At 42.4% G+C, this 23,740-nt stretch overlaps 1 protein-coding gene across 1 annotated transcript in view; it reads left to right on the forward strand.

Annotated features, from left to right (window-relative positions):
- The window catches only part of LOC110392401 (sucrase-isomaltase, intestinal-like), a 52,556-nt gene extending 33,873 nt beyond the window's left edge, over nt 1-18,683 (forward strand). The window contains exons 14-23 of the mRNA XM_021384638.1: nt 164-332; nt 874-990; nt 3,581-3,729; nt 6,664-6,748; nt 9,312-9,368; nt 11,047-11,177; nt 11,971-12,059; nt 12,642-12,691; nt 15,625-15,783; nt 18,530-18,683. Of these exons, the coding sequence (XP_021240313.1) occupies nt 164-332; nt 874-990; nt 3,581-3,729; nt 6,664-6,748; nt 9,312-9,368; nt 11,047-11,177; nt 11,971-12,059; nt 12,642-12,691; nt 15,625-15,783; nt 18,530-18,589 (1,066 nt within the window). The 3' untranslated portion in view covers nt 18,590-18,683. The remainder of the gene's footprint in view (nt 1-163; nt 333-873; nt 991-3,580; nt 3,730-6,663; nt 6,749-9,311; nt 9,369-11,046; nt 11,178-11,970; nt 12,060-12,641; nt 12,692-15,624; nt 15,784-18,529) is intronic.

A 23,740-nucleotide genomic window follows, 5' to 3' on the forward strand; every position in this document is an offset into this window, starting at 1 on the left:
TTACAGTTTTGGAGCCACACTTTCACATGACTCACATCAGAGTAATAAAAGTTTCAAGAATAACACCATCTCAGATAAAAATGTGCTGGAAAGCTCAGGCTGATCATATGACTTTTTTGGTTACCACTCTTTTTTTTCATGATCCTGTTGCATTTTTTCACAGCGTTGTCCAGCAGGCAACTGGGAAGCGGGCGTTTGTCCTGAGCCGGTCTACCTTCGTCGGCAGCGGGAAGCACGCTGGTCACTGGCTGGGTGACAACAACTCGCAGTGGAAGGACATGCACTACTCCATCATCGGCATGCTGGAGTTCAACCTCTTTGGCATCCCCTTTGTGAGTCTGAAGTCCTTTGGGCAATTGCTGGCTCATACCCGATATCACTTTAAATTAACTCAAATGTTTTCTAAAATAAGCTGCTTGAGATGGCCAGCAGGAACGGCCTGCACGGCATAAGGAACTGCAGATGAGGGAAAGCTAAATGTCATCAATCTTGGCTGCTTAAAGAGAAACAAAAATAGCACTGCCAGCTTCAGATTAAATCACCGTGTGCTACCCCAAGCAGACCTCTTTATCTGAAGTGTTTTATTGTTGAGGTTCCTCTGTAGGTTTCTGATTTTGCAAGCTGGGCTGGAGGATTTGTATAATTACTGAGATATTTCTGATCTTCCACAATGACATGAAGGCTCTAGGAGCCAGTGAAATCTCAGTCCTGGCAAAACTTGTGTCATCACATCCCAGAGCATTCTTATGAAGTCATCAGAAATCATCATCTCTTTCCAAAACATTATTTTTATTAAGAATCTTCTGTGGTTTCTCATGTTGGGCCTCAGCCTCCACAATCACAAACACTTATGCAATGATATTTTCTTTTCAGACTGGTGCCGACATCTGTGGGTTTAACTACAACACAACCTATGAGCTCTGCTTGCGCTGGATGCAGCTTGGCTCTTTCTACCCATTTTCCAGAAACCACAATGCAGAGGGAAACGCTGTAAGTAAACAAAGTTATGCAGAGCTGTAGTCTATGACTGCTATATTGACAAAGATGATTTGTATCACTTTCTCAGAAATTAAACTGTCATTCATGGGTAAGCTTAACTGGGTAATAAGGAGTGCTGCAATGAGAAGAGGAACTACACAGTGAAGTAAGTTTTTCCCATCCATAATGTAAAGATTAGTTGGGAAATCTGAAAGACGTATGGTATCTAACGTCTGAAAGCCCTGTAGAGGTAAGATTTATCCTCTTCATCTTTTACCTACTGAAGCTCAGCTTTTTTTTCGGAGCCAGTGAGTGTCCAAACATCATCTTCCTCACTTGCTAATGTAAGTTTTTGTTTCAGTGCTTCTGCAAGTTTAGTAGGTATTGAAAAGAAGGGAGAGAGGTCCGTATACCGAGCCTTGTTATTCAAAAACAAGTTTCAGACAAACAGTTAGAAGCTCCAAGGACAGGTGGCAGTGCTGTCAGCCAAGGAGCTCATGGGTAGGATGAAAGCATGGCCTCAGACCTGAGCTGTAGCTTCAACTTATCATAAGGTCCTTTCAAGTCTTGTCTCAGATAGAAGTAATCATGTTGTTTCTAACTATGAACAGTTTGCAAGTCCTGCAGCTTTTGTAAGCACACCGTGTTACATGCAGCTTTGATGGAAAGACTGTGCTAGTTCAATTGAATTCAGTTCAATTCTTTTATTATTTTTTTCTTCTGTAAATTGATTTGTGCAATGTTGGGGTTAAGATTATTAGCTAACCTTCAGTTTTCCTTACAGTCCTGCCATCAAAGTGTTCTAACATTTATACCTCCCAGAAAGACCTCTTCTGCATGAAAGTATGATGTACATCCACAAACAGAGCAAAGCAGGAACTATAACTTACAGTGCTGTCCTTAGGAAAATCAGAATTTACCCTGTTGTGGAGCAAAGCAAGGCAATAGCAGTGCCTTCTGCTGGGATACAAGCACTGTGGAGCAAGGGAAGATGACAAAGAAGGAAAAGTAGCTCACCCTTTCTGATGACCAGCAACAGCTCAAGAAGAGGATGATCTCTATCCAGAGATGCTAACCCCTAAAACAGGGTGAGGAGGAGATAGCTCCCTGGGGTAGCCATGCCTCTCACCTGGTGCTGAACCACTGGTTCGGGCCGTGACATGGCAATTCCCATGCACCTGTCATCTGCAATAATTCCTGAGATGTGCTGGTATTTCTCTCTAGGAGAACAAGTGGCTGTGGGGCTTTAGGTGCTGTAACTGATAACTATTTTCTGTTTACAGCTGTTTACTAAAATTAGAGGCCCCTTGTCTGTGTAGGTTCACTTGTCCCTTTGGGCATGCAAACTGGGATGTGACCCAGGTGAGTGAGCATTATTAACATACGCAAGATTTAATAGGCAATTTAATAGGAGGAGAGCTGCGACTCAGCTATGACCTAATGACAGAAGTATCAGAGGATACACTGGGTTTTACTGGACCACTTAAAGCCATTTAAAACATCGTGTTCTCTGACAGAAATGAACACGGCGTTTTGGTGACTCAGCATCCCCTAAGAAGTCTGTTTTTTTTTCAGAACTTTGGCAATATTTGTACAATGTCAGACTTACACTGGCAAAAACACAGTGCAATTTTTGAAAAAGTAGATGGGTGCTTCAGAGCTCAGAGGCAGCAGGAGAGATTATTCCAAAGTAAACGTAATAATGGAGAAATTTAACTTAAATATTGAGTTTAATTTGCATTAAGTTTAATGTTAAAATAAAACCATAAATATCCACTTCGCCTAACCCACTGGGGATTTCAGATGGTTTAGTTAATACTTTTCTTGGCTGAAAAGCACTGGATAGTATAAAAAGCTCCAGTACTTCTGTTCCGCTTTTGTTCCATTATCCTTGAAATGTGTTATACAGTGCGATTTGGATGAGAAAACTGAATCTCATGGGAGAATTTTGTGCAGGCAGAAGGGAGCTTGATGCCTCATTGGCAAGCCCAGTTTAGGGCTGGTGAAGCTGAGACAAGGGGATTAGAGGATACACAGCTCTTCCCTGCACCAGCACTGCCATGGGCTGCGTGCTCCCTGTCAAGTGGTGGGGGACAGACAACTTGGCTTTGAAATGGATCCAAAATGTCCACCTGATGGTGGGATCCAGCACATGTGCCCTCTTGATCCACAGAGCATCTCTCTGTGTGGGGCACCCAAAGTGATGGGCACAGGAGGAGACCCGAAGCTGAGGTTCATGTTTTCAGAGAAGATTTTTCCCCATTGCACACAGCAACTTTGGTCATTCCCGCTGGCTTTCGCAAGGCCATGAATTTACTCCCATTTTTCATCCTTGTACAAAAATATTTATAAAATAATTACGTTCTTGCCTTTGTTTGCAGGCTGTCTGCCTTCCCTTTTTCCTCTGTTTCTCTGTACCAGAGGGCAGTTGTAGTTTTTAATACATCTTCCAATTTGCAAATCATTACTTTTGCTTATATAAATATTCACTTTCATAGGATTATGCCAGCAACAGCTTCCCTTTGGTTGCACGCAGATTTCTCTGTTGAATTTGCATCCATTATTATAACGCTCAGCGCAAATCAAAGCTTTTCCTTCACAGGCTCAAGACCCAGCAGTCTTTGGAGAAGAGTTTGCCAACATAGCTCGAGCTACGCTCCGGATCAGATACTCCCTGCTGCCGTACCTTTACACCTTGTTCTTTGAGTCTCATGTCCATGGCAACACGGTGGTACGATCGCTGATGCATGAGTAAGTTTGGAGTCTCTCTTTTTTATCCCATTTTACTCATAGTAGTTGAGCTTCTGCATATAAGCAAATTGACGTCTGCCTGATAACAGTGATGGTAAGATCATTGCATGTTCTCTCTTAAGAAGAACAATTTTAAAAGGAAATCTTGTCTAAATATATGCAACAAAATAACTTTTAATATATGTGATGGGTATGCATTAAAATATTGCCTATACTTGTTTCTACTGAAAAAGGAGCTTAGTGAAATAGTAAGAAAGTTCTAGTTTTAGGATAATATGCAGTCCTCTCTTTTACAGTTAGGAGTCACATACCTGTATTTTCTGTAGTTGAATCAAATCTGTGAAATCCGTATTCTGGCACAAAATATCAGGAAAGCCTCATAAAGAGAAGGCTCCATTTTCCAATCATCCACAGTATTTGCATTTTCCAGCTTCTCGCTTCCATCTGCATGCTATGTGTGATACCTACATCTGTGTCCACAAATTGCATAGGGAAAACAGAGATAGAGACATTCGAGTGTAGAAGCAGGTGCACAGAAAAGATTAATAAACACACGTTGAAAAAAAAACTCAGAAAATGTGACCTCAGTTTTTGGAACAGCTCTTTTTTTTTTTCTTTTTGGAAGAAAGTGAGGTCTGGTTTCCCTCTTGGCACCCTTAATTAGTTTTCTACCTGCCTTTGGTAAATTTTCTATTGAAGAATGTGTTATGCAAAGTCGTGAGCAAAAGAAGTGCAAATAATGCATGTGAAAGGCTACTGCCCAGAGCTCTGCCACAATTCAGTCTTATCAGTGCAGGTTACATCCCGATCTGTTTAATGTTCCTTTTCCCTCTAGGTTAAAAACATTTTGGTTAAAGGGTAAGGCATTTTTGCAAATTAAACTGAGATTACTCTAAAGTGCAGAACATGCTAATACAGAATGATAATGCACAAAATCTATTTTGCCTACACAATGTAATGGCTAACTGATTGGTTTTAAAGGCAGTACCCTTCCTCTTCCCACCCTGCTGCCTTATTTTAGAGGGTAGCATCTAAGAGCAGTTTGATGGGAACTCCTGTCTTACAAGGGGTTTTATGTTCTTTAAAGGATTTATTTTAACAGTATTTTTGGTTAATCAGATTTACGTGAATATTGGGAATGACCAAGTTACTTTGGGAATTATATTAGCTAATCTGTGCTAATACTGCATGACTTCAGTGATGCTAAGGCTGCCCATCTGTCCATTCCCCGTATATTTTATCTGTACTCTACTTGGGCTCATCTGCAGTAGTAAATTTATTAATTTGCTTTTATCTCAATTGTAGAACAGTCTCAGAGGCACCAGCTGAGACTCCTGTTGAGAGAGACTAAGCCAGAAGATGCACTCCTACCATTAACTGATACTTAGCTGTGGTAGCAGTCTGAGATTTTTACTGGAAGTAAAACCTCTAAAATGCAGGAAGGGAGTGCAGAGGAGATCAGCACAGATCTTACTGCCCAGGTCCCATCCTAGTGGGCACGTCCCTTGCTGATGTTGCCATAGCTGGAACCTGAAATTGCTTAAAAATATTTCTTACTATTATTACTTAGTTGCGATTAGTATTGTTACTTAGAAAGTATTTCTTACTATTTCTCACTAAGGCTCCTTAGTTTAGAGTGTTCAAGCAAAGCATGTGACTTAGATGCTAACAAATGGAGAAATGTGGGCTTTAGAGAGAGAACTGAAACAGAATTTTTGAGGTCCAGATGGTGGAGTTTTACATCAAACCTTTCTGTTTCTTGTAACAAACACAGAGGAGAGCTAAAAAGTCTGTACCAGCTCTTCAGGTGAAGCTGTTATGAGTTCACAGCCCTCACCATGAGAACATCTCTGGCTGGGCAGAGAGTCTCCAAGCAATACCTATTTCCTGCGGTCATTTCAGATTTTTCATTTCATTTCAAATGTTTAGGTGTTCATTTCAAACAATGAACAGGAACAGAATCCCAGTAGATTCCTGTATATGTTTTAAGTGTCTCACGCAGAGGCTTTCATTTGGTGAACCAGAGATGCTGGCAGCTTGGCTGTCCAAAAAGACCTGGGGGTAGTAATCCATTACTGCGCTCCTGGAGGGGAAAGCTCTGCTTAATAGCCTACCAGGGGGGAAGTAAAACAGCAGAGAGGCTGCTATCTAACCGTGGGAAGCATGGAGATGGAATGCAGCATCTTTCATTGATCACAAACACGCTGCGCTTAATGGCTTATATTTTCAAAATGGGAGAATTCATTTGTTTGCGGAATTTGTGGTTGCTATAATTGCAAAAGGGAGCAGAGCTTAGTGAGATGGCGAGGAGCTTCTTCCCAAGCGCAAGTAAGATGATCGGATTCCCTGCTGTCATTATTTCTTGATCAGATTTTCCCCCGAAACCTCCCACAATATAATGCATTGAAACAGTGCTCTAATTTTATTACAGTGAAATTAAAAATACAGAGAAGTTGTTGAGAGGATAGAAAAACTAACTGATCGTATTTCAACAATGTGAAGTCCAGGCGGCTTCTGAGCACCTCCCTGGAGTAGATCCACGTTGTCTGGGCAGCTGTGCCAGCGCTCAGCCACCCGCACGGCACACGAGTGCTTCCTGGTGTGCAGGTGGCAGCGCTGTGTTCCAGCGTGTGCCCCTGGGCTCTTGTCCTGGCAGAATCCAAGTTGCTTTTTCCAAGTGCCTTAGATCCTAGAGCGCGGCGTTCTGCCTTTTCTTTCCGCTCTCTTCCTGGTCCTGGTCTGTGGCTTCCACAAGCCCAAAGCCGGCCTTCCCCTATGCAGTGTGCCAGCTGCAGCCATGCATTGCATCCTCCCATCCCAGAGGAGGACACAGTGCTGCTCCAGCGTTAAGGAAGCAGATTTCTTGTGACAGAGAGTAATGCTGCAAGTTCTGTAAATGCGATTTAACATTGTGTATCTCTCATTTGACACCAGATTTACCTCTGATCAGAAGACTCATGGGATAGATACTGCCTTCCTTTGGGGACCCGCGTTTATGGTTGCTCCTGTTCTTCAAGAGGCAAGTGCCATAATTTAGAAAGCCATCACACCAGTATAAAAGAAAAGAAATCTTCTTAGGGCATTCCATGACATTCAGGGAATGTTTCCTCCTGTCTGCCCATTTCTTCCTTCCCCTGTCAGCTTGCAGAAGGCATTTCAAGCCAAGCCAGAGCAGTGCAGGGCTGCCCGGTGCTGGAAGTGGGAGGGTGCAGGCGAGGGCACAGCGTTTCCCTGCCACTGAGCACTAAGCAGGTGTAAGCAGGCTGGACGCTGTCCCTCACACTCCTTCGTCTGTGCTGGCAGCTCCCTCCGTCGGCACACACAGCAATAATTGCTGGGCGAGGCAGAAAGCACAGAGGTACTAAAACGAACTGGTTTCCTTTTTACTGCTTGCCATTGTGTTTGGGAACTGCAGCATTTCAAGCGCCGTGCTAGGCGTTACTCAGCACCACAGGCAGACACAATTGTTACAAAATGATGACAATGTCAGCTGCTGATATGGCAGATTTTAAAACCCAGCATTTTCCTATGGCTGTGCTGGCCACGTGTTGGGGTCGGGGAGCAGCTGCTAACCTGGACTACAGAAAAGAGTTGCAGGTGGGTTTGCTCTCACTGCTCAGCTGGAGCAAGGGTGGGCTCCTCTCCTTGCCTGCTGCTGGCTGCCAGCAGGGCGCAGCCTGACAGGAGTGCCAGCAACGCTCAGCTGAGCAGGGCAAACACCTCCTTGTGATGTATCCTGCAGCAGTTTGTGATCGGCATGCTGCCAGAATATCTGGCACTTCCTACCTGATGCTGATGGTCAAACACATAAGCAAGCCACTGCTTGGCACATTTTTAAAATATAACCCTGGCACCTCTGCGAATTTAAAATGTAATTCTAATTCCTTCACATATAATCATTCCAGTTCCTCTGCGGCACTTCATTCGTCAGTCCTTCATCTTCAGGCTCCCCCAGGTTTCTAATAGCTAGTGACTAAAATGGAGATTTCACAAGGTCTCGGACCAGTGAGGTGATGAAAGATGTGGGAGAAACCTTCCCATGAAGAGAGGGTGATAAGCCAGGGCTTGCTTCCTGCAAATAAATGAATGAAAAGTATCATTATAAGGATATGTAAAATAATAGAGAATCTAGATTAGGTGTTCCTCGTGTTTTTGGGGGCTGCAGCAGAAAAGAAGGCCTGGTGCTGGTGGCTTTATGGGGAAGCAGTGCCTTGGGAGTGACACCTCAGTGGGTGTATGGTGGCAGCCAGGGCTTGTGCCCACAAGTAGGGCACAGGGCAGAGGCGGCCTGCAGGCCCCTCCCCATGGTGTCACCGGCCACCAGTGGCTGCAACAAGGCACCCTCCCACCTGGAGAAGATGGGTCAGGGCTGGTTTTCCCTCTGCCCCTTGAGTCCTAGGGACGCAGCTATCACAATGAAAATGGGGAATGTTCTTACACACTGGCTGTTACTTAGGGCATCATTAAGCAGTTAAGAGTCGGATGGCAATTGCACACTTCTCTGCAGGCCGAAATATCCAGAGCTGTTGTTAATAATGCTGAAAATATCTGGGGAGAGGAGCATCTTGACTTTATGGAGATTTCTTTCAATCTTTTAAGGTGTTTTACAAATATAGTCAGCTGTCAGTTGCTGAGCAGACAGGGTGCACTACCCCACACTACTTGCTGCAGAGCTGGGACCCTGTCCCTCAAACATCCAGCACCACTGCTGTGGGAGGCAGGCTACTGGACAGGACACACTTCCAGTTTAGCAATTGCCAGGTTCTATTATGAGATTTGCGTGTATTAACAAGTCAGCCACTTCTTTGTCCTTCTGATGGTTAATATGAAAAACAATCCCTATTATGGTGAGCAGTGACCATCTCACAGCTCTTTTCCTCCACCTTGATGCTTCATCTCCTCCCAGGGAATAACCACAGCCCTGTAAAGCAGACATCTGCTTCAAGAATCAAAGTCAGTCTGTTTCTGAGAACGAGCAGCTTGTGCCCACAAAAAGGAAATATGCTTTGATTCTGACTTTTCTTAGTGATTAATTTAAAGTGCCTTTAGCATCATTGTATATATTAACATGATGCAATGCGTGCTGCCAAATAAAGTGCAGCAATTGTGCAAATAGCAGTTCATTCTCTAATATAATTTGTCTACAACATTAAATGGTTGCAGATAAGGTGAGTGTTTGTGCGTCCTGCTTGCAGACCTTTCTCTCTGCCTGCTCCTGCAGGCAGTGGGCCCTGCTGCCACCCAGCCCTGCCCTGCAGAGCCTGCCATGGGCCCCGCTGGCATTGCTCAGATCTTATGTCTGCAAGCCGTGGAGCTGTGTTACAGGCTGAAATAACCCTGTAACATTGACTCATCCCACAGAACTGCAGTAAAACCCTGCAGACAGGCTAGGGTCATCTATTTAGCATTATAGATTGGCCAGCACCAGTCCATTGCTGCGATAATAATTCAGCCTTCATATTCAAGATTTTATGTTATTAGAGGACTGAGTGTACATCTTCCCATGCTCAAATATAATAAAGCTAATGTAATATCAGAAATGTAAAAAGAGACAGACTTTAATCATTTTATCACAATTACAGGGAGCGAGATCAGTGGATGTATATTTCCCCGAGGCAACATGGTTTGACTACTACACAGTAAGTACTTTTGAAATTCAGTTTCCTACATTTTTAGAGAACTCAAGATGTCACAATTCCAGCAAAATAACTTTTAGCAATGTTCAGCAGTAATTTTACCTCAGCATCTGTGTTTAAGAAAACTAGAGCACAAAAGTCGGCACCAGGCTAGCTGGGAGAGCAAATTGCACAGCTTTCAGTAGCGTTTTGTTTTCTATTTTTGGTTTGCAAAGCTCTAAAGGCACAGAGAACTGACTTTTCAAGAGCAGCCTAGAAATTCATGACTCTGTCAAGATTTCTTTTTTTTTTCTGTTCACCCTCATTGTATGCTTAAATTATTGTACCCAAATCCTCCCATGTAGAAACAGAGAGAAACCTGAGAACATGCTGCCAACAGTTTTGTGCATGGGGTTTTGCACATGCATCATTTTTGACAGAAGGCATATTCACAGAGCAGCATGAGGCTCCCTCCAGAAGATGCTTCCAGGAGATGCAGACCGAGCTGCTCTATGGAACAAGCCAGCCCTTTCTAGCTCCAGGGGCCACGCAGCTTGACCTCTCGAATGCCAACTCCAGTGCTGGGGTTCCCAAAGGGCTAAGTTCTGAGCCAATTCTGCTCTGCTGAAATCTGCAGGATGAAGCCAGCGCTGGCCTTAGCAGTTGTTAGGTTGATGGTAAGAGCTTTGGAAACCTGAGCCCAGGAGCATCAGGCTGCTGCTAGCTACCCTGAGCTGTGCTGCCTGAGGAGAAGGAAGGACAGAGATGCTCTGGGAGGAAATTCAGGCTTGTTTTTTAACAAGTGTTGCTTTGGGCAACTGCAGCATTTGGCTGGTGTCCTCGGGGATGTTCATCCAGATTTCTCCCTTGCATAAGGCCATGGTGCTGCGGGGTTGAGCATTTTGCTCAGACCTCCTTGCTGCAGTTCCCCTGTGTTGGGGAGGGCAGGGGGACATCGTCCTGGTGTTCTCAGTGTCCCCTGCCTGTGGGGCATGCCCCACTTGTTACCAAAGTGCAGTTCCCAGCACTTGGCACCTATTTGCTCTACCCACAGTTCTCATCCAGAAGTAAGGCTGGATATAACCATAAGCTGTAATTACCATTGACAGAGGGCAAGAGCCAAGCCGTCTTGTGAGGGCTTCTCTACCAACACCTGCTTTGGAGGGATTAAAACAGAAAGAAATGATGGAGAGGATTAATGCCAGTTGCCTACATCTATATGAGTTTCACTCTTTGAACATAATGGGAAAGACTTGTCCTTAAAAGAGAAGAAAAACCTCCAGTTTACATTCCCCAGTGATCATGAAATCACTCACCTTACATTGAAATGTGACAGTTTCCATATGCATAAAAAGAGGAAGCAAAGGCTTCTTTCACTTTTTGCTTTGTGCGTTGATGAGTTTTTCTTTTTTTCTCTTTCCACAGCACACAGAGCAATGATACCGTTTTTAAAGACGATTTGCTGTCTTTCATTCATGATGGTTGTGTCTTCATGCATATGCATCACTGCAGGGGCTAAATTCTCTTTCATGTTCAAAAGAAGGAACTGGAATAACACTCCTGAAATCTCCTTTTGTTTCTATTTGAGACAAACCAGTGCATTTGAGATGAAAATATATCCCTTGGTCTCTTTTCCAGCAATATATGATGACATTATTGCCCAGATTTGCATTTGTTTTAACTGCATTGATTTTCATGGTAGGGTAAGAAGATACCAAGTACCTGGCACAAGACATATGCTACTGTCTATGCACCACTGAACAAGATCCCTCTGTTCATCCGCGGAGGCCACATTCTGCCAGAGCAAGCTCCAGCCTCCACGACTACCAAGAGGTAAAGTCATGATTCTTGTCTGTCCTCAGAAACAGCACTGTGGGTCAGACCCACAGCCAGCCAAAAGGCAATCAAAAGAAAATGCAGAAGAGAGGCTATATGCAACTTCCAGATGCCCTCCCAGCCGGTAAACACAGTATTTTTATCCGACTCCTTGCTCTGTTGGATTAAAGTTGCCCTGGAGGTGACTCACGTCATCACTTGCACAGCTGAAACTCTACAGCTTTGCTGGGAGAAGCTTTGCACCTCTCACTGCCATACTGACCAGCTGTCAGCCATCTACAGGAAACATAAGTAAGGGGAAAATACAAACCTCTTGTCCTTGGATGAATGTATCCAATGCCATAGGCAAGGTAGAGATCCTCAAATTTCTCTTGAGGAAGATTGTTTCCCCACACCAATGCTAGCATGCTGGCCTCAGGGCTGGTCCATGCCAAGGGAGCAAGAGGGGAGTGAGCGGCTCCTTGTGGGACCCAGGCCAACCCACAGGGAGTTATCCTCAGTGACCGACCACTTCCCAGGCCGCCCAGTTGTCACGCATGAGGCCGTGAGAGAAGGGGAACTTGGCCATCCCATCACTTGAAGGGTGTGATTTTTTGCACTTCATTTAAACAAGGCAAGGTAAGTTTTCACCATTATTTCAAGAGCTGTTTTAGGTTGTTATTTGTCTGTGTGGCCCTTTTTGTAACCTTGACATTAAAGATAATTGTGTTCAGAAGTTTTTGTTAAATAATCAGGAAAGGACGGTGGCCAGAAGCTTGTACTGATATCCCTTCCATGTGTTTGCCAACAGCCGTCTGAACCCGTTTGGGCTCATTATCGCCCTGGATGAGCAAGGACAAGCTTCTGGGTCCCTCTTCTGGGATGACGGTGATTCCATCGGTGAGTTTGGTTCCTCATAAACAGGGCCTGCACACAGGGCTCCCCTTGGCTGCCTTCCTGGCAGTTCAACAGCACTGACTACTGCTGTACACAGCCGAAGAGCTGCCCTGAGGCTGAATGTCTGGGGTGGCAGCAGGATGCTCTAGGAGGCTGCGACTCAGTACAGTGCAGAAAGGGAGGATCCTGGAAGTTCCACCTGAACTTGAAAAACTTCCTTACTTTGAGGGGGACATGGCACTGGAGCAAGCTTCCCAGAGAGGCTGTGGTGTCCTTCTCTGGAGATATTCAAACCCACCCGAACACTTGCCTGCATGGCCTCCTGTAGGGAACCTGCTTTAGCAGGGGGTTGGACTCACTGATTTCCAGAGGTCCCTTCCAACCCCTATGATGTTTTGACATAGGAAATGGCTGCCCTGCTCAAAAGGGCAGCAAACCTTACGGAGAATAGGAAGAATAGAGGAGATTAAACAACCCACAAGTCCTCTGTGTGTGACATTATCCACTTGCTACAATTAATGTGAACTGCTCATGGATTTTTCTCCCTTTCTTGATATCAGTCCTCCTTGTTCTATGTTTTAACAGATACTATTGAAAATGAAAACTACTTCTTGGCTAAATATACATTCAGCGCAGTAAGTAGCAATGCACATGGTACCTACATACTTGCAGGTTGCTGTATTTTAGTGTAGCTGCTGTAAGGCACTGATATTTAACTTTCCTCTGAATGGCATTTTCCTTATAGCTCAGCCTTTTAAACTGGTAACCCACCTTGTGTTTTCATTTGCAGACAACTACAACCATGAGGCTGCAGTTTTGTGTTTGCCTCATTGACTGTCCTAGTGACACACCATTAACATCCCTGGTGCAATATGAATCTGAAAATCTGCTTTTTCAGCTGAGATATTTTTCCTAACTTGCATCTTCTGGATATGGGGGGCCTTTTCCTTGCCTTCCTGCTGCCAGCACTTTTCATCTGATGGGTAGGAGAGGGCATTAATTTTTTAGCTTTGATCACACCAAGCTTGTATTTTCTGTCATGGAGATTACCCCATGGAGTAATTCAGCAAATCACCAGCAGCCCGTGGTGCTGACAGATGCTTTGTGAAGCCCAGAGTCAGGGCAGCACCGCCTTCCATGCACTGTTCGCTTCTCAGGCATGTCCTGAGAAAGCTGAATAGAAAAACCCATCAGCCTGGGCTTCAACACAGAAAAGCACTATAAAATGAACCCACTGGAAGCTCATTAAGTGCATGACAGTAAGTTGTGGGAGTTATTGTAGAAAAACGTAACCTACTTAAGCAATCTATACAAATTATATCTCATCTACAACTCCAATGTTTGCATAAGCTGTGGCACAGTTTTCACCAAAGCAGTCTACAGAAAATCTTCAGAGGAATAAAATCATGTTAATACTTATTATGATATTGCTCTTAGAATGTGTCTATTCTGGGAGTGAGGGCAAGTTGGAGTAAGCCAGTGGGTTTTGTTACAAAGTTTTATATGTACGTGAGGTACTTTTTGGAAAGTAATGCTACTTGTTTAGAATTTAAATTTCATTTTTAATTTATTTTCTTCTTGACTTACCATGAAAAAATTCTTCTTCCTCTTAAAAAAGGAAAGGGGGGGGGAGGGGATATTTCAACTGCGAAAAGGAAGAAAAATCACTTTAGCTTTCTGTAGTCTGTGTATAGTAATTTATTGCAGGGAGGCAAAAAAAAAAAACCAACAATATCCAGCTTTATATTAAATTCTGGTCTGTGCAAATTAGATTGTTGATTCACTGGCTTTTCCATTTCTCATTGCTCATATTTGACTTCTGCTTGTAAATCCAAGACTGAAGTCCCTATCTGCATTCCAATAATCTCGAATGTCAATTTTTTATTATATGTTTATAAAGAAAAAAGTCCATCTCAAATAGCAAATTGTAGAAATATGAGAAATGTGTGAGCATCTCGCTGTATGTTGCACAATTCTGTATTCTTAAAAAATTACAGATGAATAGTTTAATCACCTCTACTTTTAGAAAAGCACAAGGTTTTGGTCCTGCAGTGATTAACTGATAAGGTCTGACTTGACAACATTTACTCTGGATCCTGTTCAGAGTTTTGCAGGTAACAGCTGCAGGATTAGACCCTCTCTTTTATATTTTCATTTAAACATTCCAGAAGTGCAAAGAAGAAGTTGGGATTAGTGCAGGCACAGAAGCCTTAGAGAACAGTTCCAGCTGCCTGCTCTCGCGTACTAGCTCGCTGCAGTAGGTGCTTGAATTCACTTGACACCTTCCATTCCATACACAGGATGTTCAGGTGACCTGAGTCAAGCTGCCCCATGTGTTAAAACTACTGGCCTAGAAAAACACATGAGTTCTTTTGAAAAATGGATCTAGTTTTAAGGGGGAAATGTTTACATAAATTGATAAATAGTTTTTATAGCACTAGAGCAAGATGGTAAGAAAAAAAGTCATGATTGGTGCTCAGAAATGTAGGAGAAAGTCCTGGCTTCTGTCCTCAGCTCCAGGACTTGCTTGCATTCCACATTCGCAGGGCTTTGAGTGATACCCATAAGGTTCCTTGCTCCAAACTGAACCCATGGCAGTTGCTTTAACCATGCTAGGTGCTTAGGGAGAAGAAAGTCACTAGTTTTCCTGGATAACCATCACCTCTCCATCTCTCCAAGGCCTTGAAGGAGGGTAGATCTGGAACTGCTCACCCTTCTACCACGCACCACTGAAATAACACAAGCTAATTTATGCAGAAGATTCCGTCATGGGCTTCTCCTTGGCATGTTTTTAAAAAGTTGTGATTGCATAGCAATTCTTCATTTCCTGAGCAGTGTAGTTTGTCTATTTCCTTAACAACTTTGATCACATAACAAATGCAGTGATTCCTCTTCATTGCTTGTATGGGAAATTACTGTCACTGGTGATCCGTATGAATTTGTTTAATGACTTTGTACATCTTCTTGGTTCATCCCTGAACACAAGACATACAGTAAATTAGAAGTAGAACAAACACAGCTTTGTGAACTTGCTGTATTCCTTCAGTGTCCTTAGAGCTGGAATATGTATATCAAAAATTTCTAGCAGGCACTCTGGAGATGTAGCACATAGAATAACGGCAAAATATCTAGCAAGTGATGCTTGTAGAAGATGGTGATCATTTAAAGCAGTTGCTGATGTTGATTAAATCTGCCTCAAGGTCACTAATTGAATCTTTGTATCTAGATTTTGGCTTATTTGGCTTTGCATATGCTACTGTAACCTGTAAATGGGTACAAGAACCAAATTTGCATTGATTACAAGTAGAAAAACAGACCCAAGAAGATTCCAAGTGAATGATGTAAATGCTGTTTTGTTTCTTTCTTTCTTAGTTTATGATGGCACACAAAACCTTTCTATGTGAAAATTAATGCATCGCTTTTCCTTTATCTTCTCAGACTGCATTCTCTACATTGGATGACATTCTATACACTGGTTGACAAAAGTGGGACTACAACAGTAGTGGTACGCAGTAGGTCACCTTCAAAGAGATGTGATGGTCCTAAAATTGGCTGTGCTTTTTTGAAGGGACACCTGAAGACAGAAATACTTAAAAATGGTTACCGAGGGGCTGACTCTCTGAAGTACAACACAATCACCATTCTTGGCCTGAAACTGAGACCTCATGCTGTTGCTGTGAACGGAAGAGCTGTCCGCAGCAATGCCTTCTCCTTTGAGCTGAGTGGGGTAAGAGCTGCACTGAGGAATTATGAAAAATCTTAGGGGAATGGGAATAGTCAGTGAGTAGCAGTTTCTCATCAACAACTTTTACATTTTCAAGTATAAGCAGACATTAAGTACATTAAGTACAACAGTCTGAATTTTAGTAGAAAAAACATTACAGAAAAAGTTGTCATGGGAAACTTTCATCTTTGTTATTACACCTACACTCTTTCTCACATTTTTAAGCTAAAAAATAATGAAAGGAAGATATACTTCCACAAATTAGAAGAGATATTACCTGTTTCGTGGGCATTATTATCATTCTGATAGAATGAGAAAACCTGTCAAAGTTATTAATCAGCTACTGAAAAGAGCTGACCGAGATACTTTTGTACAAATACTTGGCATCCAAAAATGAACACAGAATGTCTGGCTCTAATGAGCACTTCCCTGCCATCAGAGGAAAGAAAGGCAGATCTCTGCCACATGTTTGATTTCCTAAGGAAGCTGTTACAGCAGTGAGACAACAGCTGCAGTTTCAGTGTCTGAAAGTGAGAAATCACCTGTCCAGCTTCTGCATCCCAGGTCAGTGTGCACAGCTTTCTTGTACCGTGCTGCTTCTTTAGTGCCAGCAAGGAGGTGTGGCAGAGGGGATGTGCAGGACAGCCCTAACACACAGTCACAATTTCCTTTACCATGGAAGAATAGAGAAAAACAGCAACACTGAGTAAAATTCCCTGTCTCTGGTCACTTGTGCTCCTACGTGCCACCAGCCATCAAGTTGAAATGCATGTGGTGCTCCCATTTCAGCCTAGGGAACTCCCGACACCAGTGCTGTGTAACACTGATCACTAGCTCAGTGTTGTAAGATGCAGAGCTGAGGAAACAAGCTGTGGATGTCACATCTTTTACTCTACCTATTAGGCCCAATGATTCAAGTTTATTTGTAACCGAAGCGTGATCCTCATTATATGAACTTGGTTCTAACATTTGTTTTATTGAAGAAATCTGTAAAGGAAGAAAATTGCTGAATAAATTTCTGCCATGGAAAATCATAAAAAACTCACTTTCAGAGACAATGTCATAAAATAAGTGTAATCAGTCTTACCTCCAGGGAAGAAATTGTTTAACAGCCAAACTGCCTCTAAGCAAGCTGAAAGCAACATAAATGTGGCAGGGTAAAGAAAACACTCCATTGAGACATGCTCAAAAGCACCAATCTCAGAGATCCAGATGATAGCAGCAGAACATAAAAAAGATGATTAAGAAAGAATAAAAAGCTTCTCACAGAAGTATCATTTAAAATTTAATTAAAGCACAAAAGGTGATCTTTGTGATTATTTTAAATACCACTGAAAAAAGCCACCAGGCTGCTGGAGCAGGAAAGGTCCAACCTGAACAAAATTTAATACATTTAAATTAGACAGTAACCCAGATTAGTTAAATACATTCCTCTCACAATTGTAAGAGATTTAGTCAGACGTCTTCCATCATTCCTGTACAGCCACTGTAATGCTGTTGCTTATAAACCTCTCATATGAGACACTCTCTCAAAAAAAAAAATCACCAAAAAGCATTAGCAGCCTGGGTTTAGATATGAAAACTTACAACTCCTGAAATTAAAAAAACCCAACGAATTCTAAATGGCAAATTTGCCACTTTCACACAGGCTTAATGAGATTACATGCTGCATAATAGTCTAACAAGCACAAAGACTGTACTGTTTGAAGGGGGATAGTAGGAAGTAGTACTTCTACTGTATTGCTTTTGCATTACAGAAAGCAAATTTGCCTAAAAGCGGTGTTTAAGTGCATAATGGAGCCATCGTTGTTTGTATATAAATAGAAGCAGTTTGCTTAGTAATAAGCCACTTCTTTCTCTCTGGTTCATGCAGTGCTACCCTGACATTTGTAATATCATGGAATCCTCCTATTATTAGGACTGTTTATCTTTTCTTCCCCTGGTAGTACTGTGCCCTGAAAGCCACAGGAACTCTCCTGTCACCGCAGCAGCAGTGCTGGAGGAGCAGTTCTGTGAACCAGGCTCCTGCTGAAAATGAAATGGCCTTTGTACAGGAACACTGTCCTTTTTCTTCCATGTTTCCTCTGCTGAGGAGCTGAATCCCAGGCTGGGGCAGCCCTTCTGTCTGCCCAGTGCTTTTTTTGGTTAAGGTTTGGATGGAGCTGCAGTATTTTTGTCTGCATCTGGCTCTGATTTGAGTAGAAGACAAATCGTTCAGGAAGGGGACTTCCTGCTGACCAAGTAGTGGTGGAGGTCTGTTCCTGAGGGAAGATGAAAATATTGCACACTTTGAAGAAGTGGTCTAAGCATGGACTCTTAGAGTCATGTTAACGTGAACTTGTGGGTGGGCAAAGAAGCAGCTAAGAGGTTCAAATGATTGTCATGCATTTTTTAAGAGATTACTAATTGTGAAATGTAAAGATGAAAAGTGGTGAAGTAGCGAAAATGGAAATTATGTGACTAGCATAAAATACATCAAATTTAACACAGAGCAGAAAGAGAGACAGGTATCGTATCTCTAATTTAATATTTAATTCATGTTACTAATTAATATTGAGCTGTTGTTGAATTTCTGAAAGGGATGTTGAATTGGATGCTGCCCTCAGGTCAGAGTCTTGCCTATCAGATGTGGTTGAAGGAATCATGAAAGTCTAAGCCCAATATCTCTTCTTGTTTTCTGATGGTCTTCTGACGGTCTCAATCTTTAAACTAAGATTGTTCACTATTTTTGTGTCTTTTTTTTCCACAGAAACTCATTTTAAGGATTTCTGCCCCACTTACTCATGAACTCAACCTTGCAATTTATTAAAATGTTTAGAAAATGCTGACATCCTTGGCCCTCAGATGTTGACCTTTGATTTTAATGTAAAGAAGCATTAAGCCATTAAAATGTAGCCAATGCACCTCTTGTCTGCTATTTTCCTGTGTATTATTTGTAATTCAGTATTCATCAAATACAATTTTTAATAGTAGTTAGTGAGCATTGCCACAAACAAACAAATACCCAAACAGCTGGACAGCCAGCTTAACTCACACAGCCCTGCTCTGGGGGAGGCCAAGAATAACTCTGTGAAAGACACCTCACCTCAGGTTGGGGTACACAGGTCTGCTTTATACCTCAGCTGCTTCTGGCTTGCTTGGGAACAATCTCCCAAGATCATGAGGACCTCCAGCTCGCAGTCTCTACAGAGCTGCTGTTAATTCCATTCATAATGATATAAAAAAAAATCTGCTGTTTACTGGCTGATTTACATCGAGCAATAATCCCAGACTATGTAATCTACAGCTGCAGAGACCACTTGCTTGGGTACGTCTTGGGATCCAGCCATCACAGAGAGAATTGATTGAAAACCTGGGGGATTTCTTTTGAGAATCTGGTTTTGTCTGGAGACTTTTTCCAGTGTTGGGGTACCTTACCATACAAAGGGTTGCTTCCCCTCCAAAGTACACCTCCAATGACGTCTGGCAGGGGATCTACGCTATGGCTGGGTCAGAGCTTCACAAACCCCACTGTTCCAACACTTCTAGCTCTAAATTAAAGGATTATTTTTACCTTTGTTGATACTTATTCAAGGAAACTTGAGTTTCAATTTGCAACGATAAGAGCTTTAACAGCCAACAGTTACCCTAGTAAAGAACTTGCAAATGGGCTGAGATCCAGCAGAGGCTGCTGGCACCAGCTCTCCCCATCCCAACAATTAAACTCTTCTTGAAGAATTGTAGGAAGGCTAGACTTCATCCCTAGCTTCTCAAGGTGTTTGTGACTTTTTCTTCTCCCATCTCACAGTACAGAAAGTACAGAAAATCCAGATTTGGCTTTCAAAATTCTGCACTAAAAAGTCTCAGCCACAGCATACTGTCCCCTCAAATGATTCACCACTACTTACTTTTCAATGGGAAACTCTTCACCGATGTACTAACTTTACTGCAAGACTTTTGATAAGAATGACAATTTTCTCAATTACTGGTTCTTGAGCACTCCGTGGCAAAGATTTCATCCAAGTGTTTTTACGTGAACACGTTTCTTCTAAATTAGCCAGGGCCACAATGCAGAAGTAAATTCCCCTGTTTCCTGCACACTGCAAAACAAACCCAGCTGTGTCTGACTGGTAAAATGTTGCTTTTTCAAAGTGAGCTGGGTCTTGCAGTGAAATTTGAAGGGCTGGATCTCCTTAGAGCATTTGTTTGCTGCAGCGAGATCAGATACTACAGACAGGCAGAGATGAAGATGGTAAGGAATGACTGAGGAAAAGCAGATTATAGGCAGTGAGGTGAAAGCTGATCTGAGGCGATGGATGTGACAAACATCCTTCTTGCACAAGACTGTAAAATGTAACTAATTCAAGTAGCACCTGCTGCATAAATCTGATGACCCAGAGGATGGGTCTGGACTGTGACACAGCTCCGCACTAGCAAGCTCAGTGCTGCTTGGCACAGATAGCTTGACAGTGAGTGACAGATGGGTAAAACTAAAGCAGACCTTGAGCATGACCTTTGCAAAGTCTACACCAAAGAAGAACCCATCTCTGCCCCTAGCTTTCCCGCTACAAGCAAAAAAATGCCACCAGGCTGAGGATGTCAGCTCCTTACCATGGCAAAGCACAGAGGGAGAGCTGATGCCAAACATCACAGAATGCAGACCTGTAGAACCCCTGTCTAGGGGTGGTGCTGAGCTGCTGGGTTGTTTTGGTGCATGTATGTGAGTTTGGTGAGGAGGGTTTGTCTCTAATTTGCCTGACAGTGTGGAATAAAGGTGATAAATAGTGGGAAAGGAGACTGGTGCGGGAACTCAAGCACTGATGTGGCTGAGGGGAGAGGTCAGCTCCATCAAGAGCCCTTGCAGGATAACCATGTGATGGCAGCTGATGCTCGCTGGCTTTCTGTGAAATCAGTGACTAACCTAGCAATTTTGTATACATCTTAATGAAATAAGAGCAGAAAAATGCGCTCCTAACAGCACCAATATGCTATTCAAGCTTGTATTACAACCTGCATTTTCTTTCTTTCCCGTTCTTTCCCTCCTTGTAGCATCTGTGAACACATCAGGAGATCACCAGTCTATAAACCATCCACCCTGGGCTCTGATTTCACACGTTTATTTCATGAAAGTAAGCAAGACAGCCATTGGTTGGCATTTGATTTAGGAACTTCAAAGAAAAGTAGTGTTTGTATGTGTGTGCATGCGTTTATCTGGCTATTCATCCTCTCCGAGCACTGAGCTGCAGGTGTCATTGTAGATCTTTTACATTTTTTTTTTTAAGTTCTGGTTGTATTTCATGTTCTTTCCAATCCTGACAATCTCCTTCTGTTTTGTTTTTGAGAAAAGGATAAAGACTTTGACAAAGAAAAAGCAGAGTGGGTGTTACAAGTGGTATGAGCTGGATCCAAGAATCTGCAGCCAAATATTTCATCATCTTTATAGATTAGATTAGATTAAAAATGAACTTTCCCAAGTGTTGGTATAGGCAGATTAAATTTATTGCAGATATAAATTTTCAGTGGAGAGAGAACTTCTCTGGCTGGGACTTAAAGTGACAGCAGTCAGCTTCTTTCTCCAGCCTGCCTCTGTTAGCTGTAAAAACCACCAGCTGAGTCCTTCAGAATTTGAAGGAGTTCTGTAAAGAGAAAACCTTAATTTCTGTTTCAAAACACATTTAATTCCAGGCTTCTTCCTTATAGAACCATTAAGAGAAAACAGAAAATCGCACTGAGCACTAAGATCATGCCATTAGGGGCAGTGGTAGAGCAAAGACACATTAGAAAGCGTTTGGGATCCTTTTGGATGACCACCTGAGAATGAGTTTCCAATGCAAGTTTTAATCAAAAAATAGGTAGAGCAATCTCGGGTATACAGAGAAGTGAAGGCAGAGATGTTTGTTTGTTTCTGTGTTGGACTGGGACTACCTTGCTGTGACCCACTCTGGTGTCAGAATTCATGGGATGTACTGAAAAAACAAGCTGATGCAGAGAAAAAACACAAAAATTTCAGATGGACTGGAAAATGTGTCTTCCAATGAGAGCACCAAAGACCCCAAATCTGATGTCAGAAGCTCTTTAAACTAGCAAAGGTGAGCTCCAGTGTCTGTTAATGAGACCAGACAAATTCTGGGGCTGACATTTCAACTGCTGGAACAGCTTGTCATGAGCCACGGTGAAATTTCTTGTAGCAGAGATTTTTAAATGAGAAATGAATGCTTTCCTGAAAGAAATACGCTTGCTCAATAATTCAGGATTTTTTAAAAACTGTATTCTTAGTCTGTGTCATATCAACTGATCACAGAAATCACTCTTGGGCTTGCAGTTATGAATAACGAAAGGGGTGTTTTGTAGGTTTTGAAAAACATTAGAATTTCTGTGACAAGTCAGCGCTTTCAGAGGCCTCTGCACAGTTACTAGGATCATAAAATGACATTGGTATAATCAGCTTTATGGTGAGTTCAGATGTGTAATATATTTTGAATGTTTAATTCATTTTGAAGGTTCTGTTGCTTGAAGGATTGTGACAGGAAGGCGAGGTGAGTACATCTCCTCTGAGGAAAGGAGACCCACAGGGCTTTTTTTTTGCTGGGAGCACACGTAAGTAGGGGTGGTGATGGGAATGTGCTCAAACTATACATGCCACTGACCTTGTACAAACTCCTGCAAATCCAGGGGTTGTTTGTTGCATGAAGGAGCTTCTTCTAAAATAGCAAAATGCTGTGAAATTCAACATTCTCATTTATGTCACTGTGCTTGGTGACAGAGCAAGGCCCGCAGAGCGCTGCAGAACGAGGCATTCTGGGATGCTATCAAACTCATACCTGGCTGCAGCAGAAAGGCTGCTCAGTATTTCACCCTCCATACTTTTACTCCTTGGTGTCCCCTTGGTTCCTGGCTGAGCTTTTCATCTTCAGGAGTGATTAGACGACAATGTTCATCAAGTGAGATGTTTATTTCATGGGATACCTGTGATCCACAAATAACAAACAACAAAACTGTCATGAGAAATATCCTGCCAATTGGTAGCTGCCTTCTCCAGAGCCTGTCTTCATCCCTACATGATCACTGGGTTCTGCTCAGTCTTGCCATGGTTTCCTGCTCTACGTCTATCTTAGTCAGTTCTCTACTCTTCGAATAGGTATCGATCATTTCTTTCACCACTTGATTACTCATACGGGAGAATAATTCTGAGAAAAGTGGGATAAAAAGCACAATAATTACTGTCTCTATATGTATACTTATGTACATACATGTAAAGCTTTCCACGGTAATTTTTAAGATACATGCAATAATCCTCTATTTTTTCTCAATAGGAAAAGTCTGAAAGGAGAATTGTTAGGAGCCACTGCCAAGTTGGTAAAGACAAAAGAGCACTTTCTTATGACTGAAATGTTTTTAGATCAAGCATCTGGAGGTACTGTACTTTATGGTAGAGAAGAAACAATTTTTTTTTAGTGATACATAAAAGAGAATATCATGCACGAACTACACAGCACTTTATTATTTCTCAATCTGTTTCATGTGATGATAAAGGTTTAGAGGGTAGAAAGGGAGAAGGCGTTTGAGAAACTCCAACTCACAATGTGTAGAATTACCGTGGAGATGAAAAGCCATGGAAGGAAACAGTGCTTACAGGGAGATGCTGGGGGTCTGCTGGCCTATCTGAATGAGCCCCTTTCATTTTTTGGCATCTAAAGGAAACTTCAAACCATGAAACAACAATTTGAAGAGGACAGTTATGTCTTCAAGAGCTCTCTTATAGATGGATGAACCTTCTTTTGTGTACACCTATCAGACAACCATGTTTTTTCTGTATTACAAGTGTTTCTGAATTTCCTTCATAGTGAATCACCTGCAGCTACACATTTGAGCCTTGTTTTGAAAAAGCAGCTATTTATATACTCATAAAATACACTTGCACGTTAAATGTTCATGTTAAGCTGGTGATAAAAATAGAATAGCAGGAAGTTTTACGTAGGAT

This window comes from Numida meleagris, chromosome 1, assembly GCF_002078875.1.
Source record: "Numida meleagris isolate 19003 breed g44 Domestic line chromosome 1, NumMel1.0, whole genome shotgun sequence".
Taxonomy (NCBI): Eukaryota; Metazoa; Chordata; class Aves; order Galliformes; family Numididae; genus Numida; species Numida meleagris.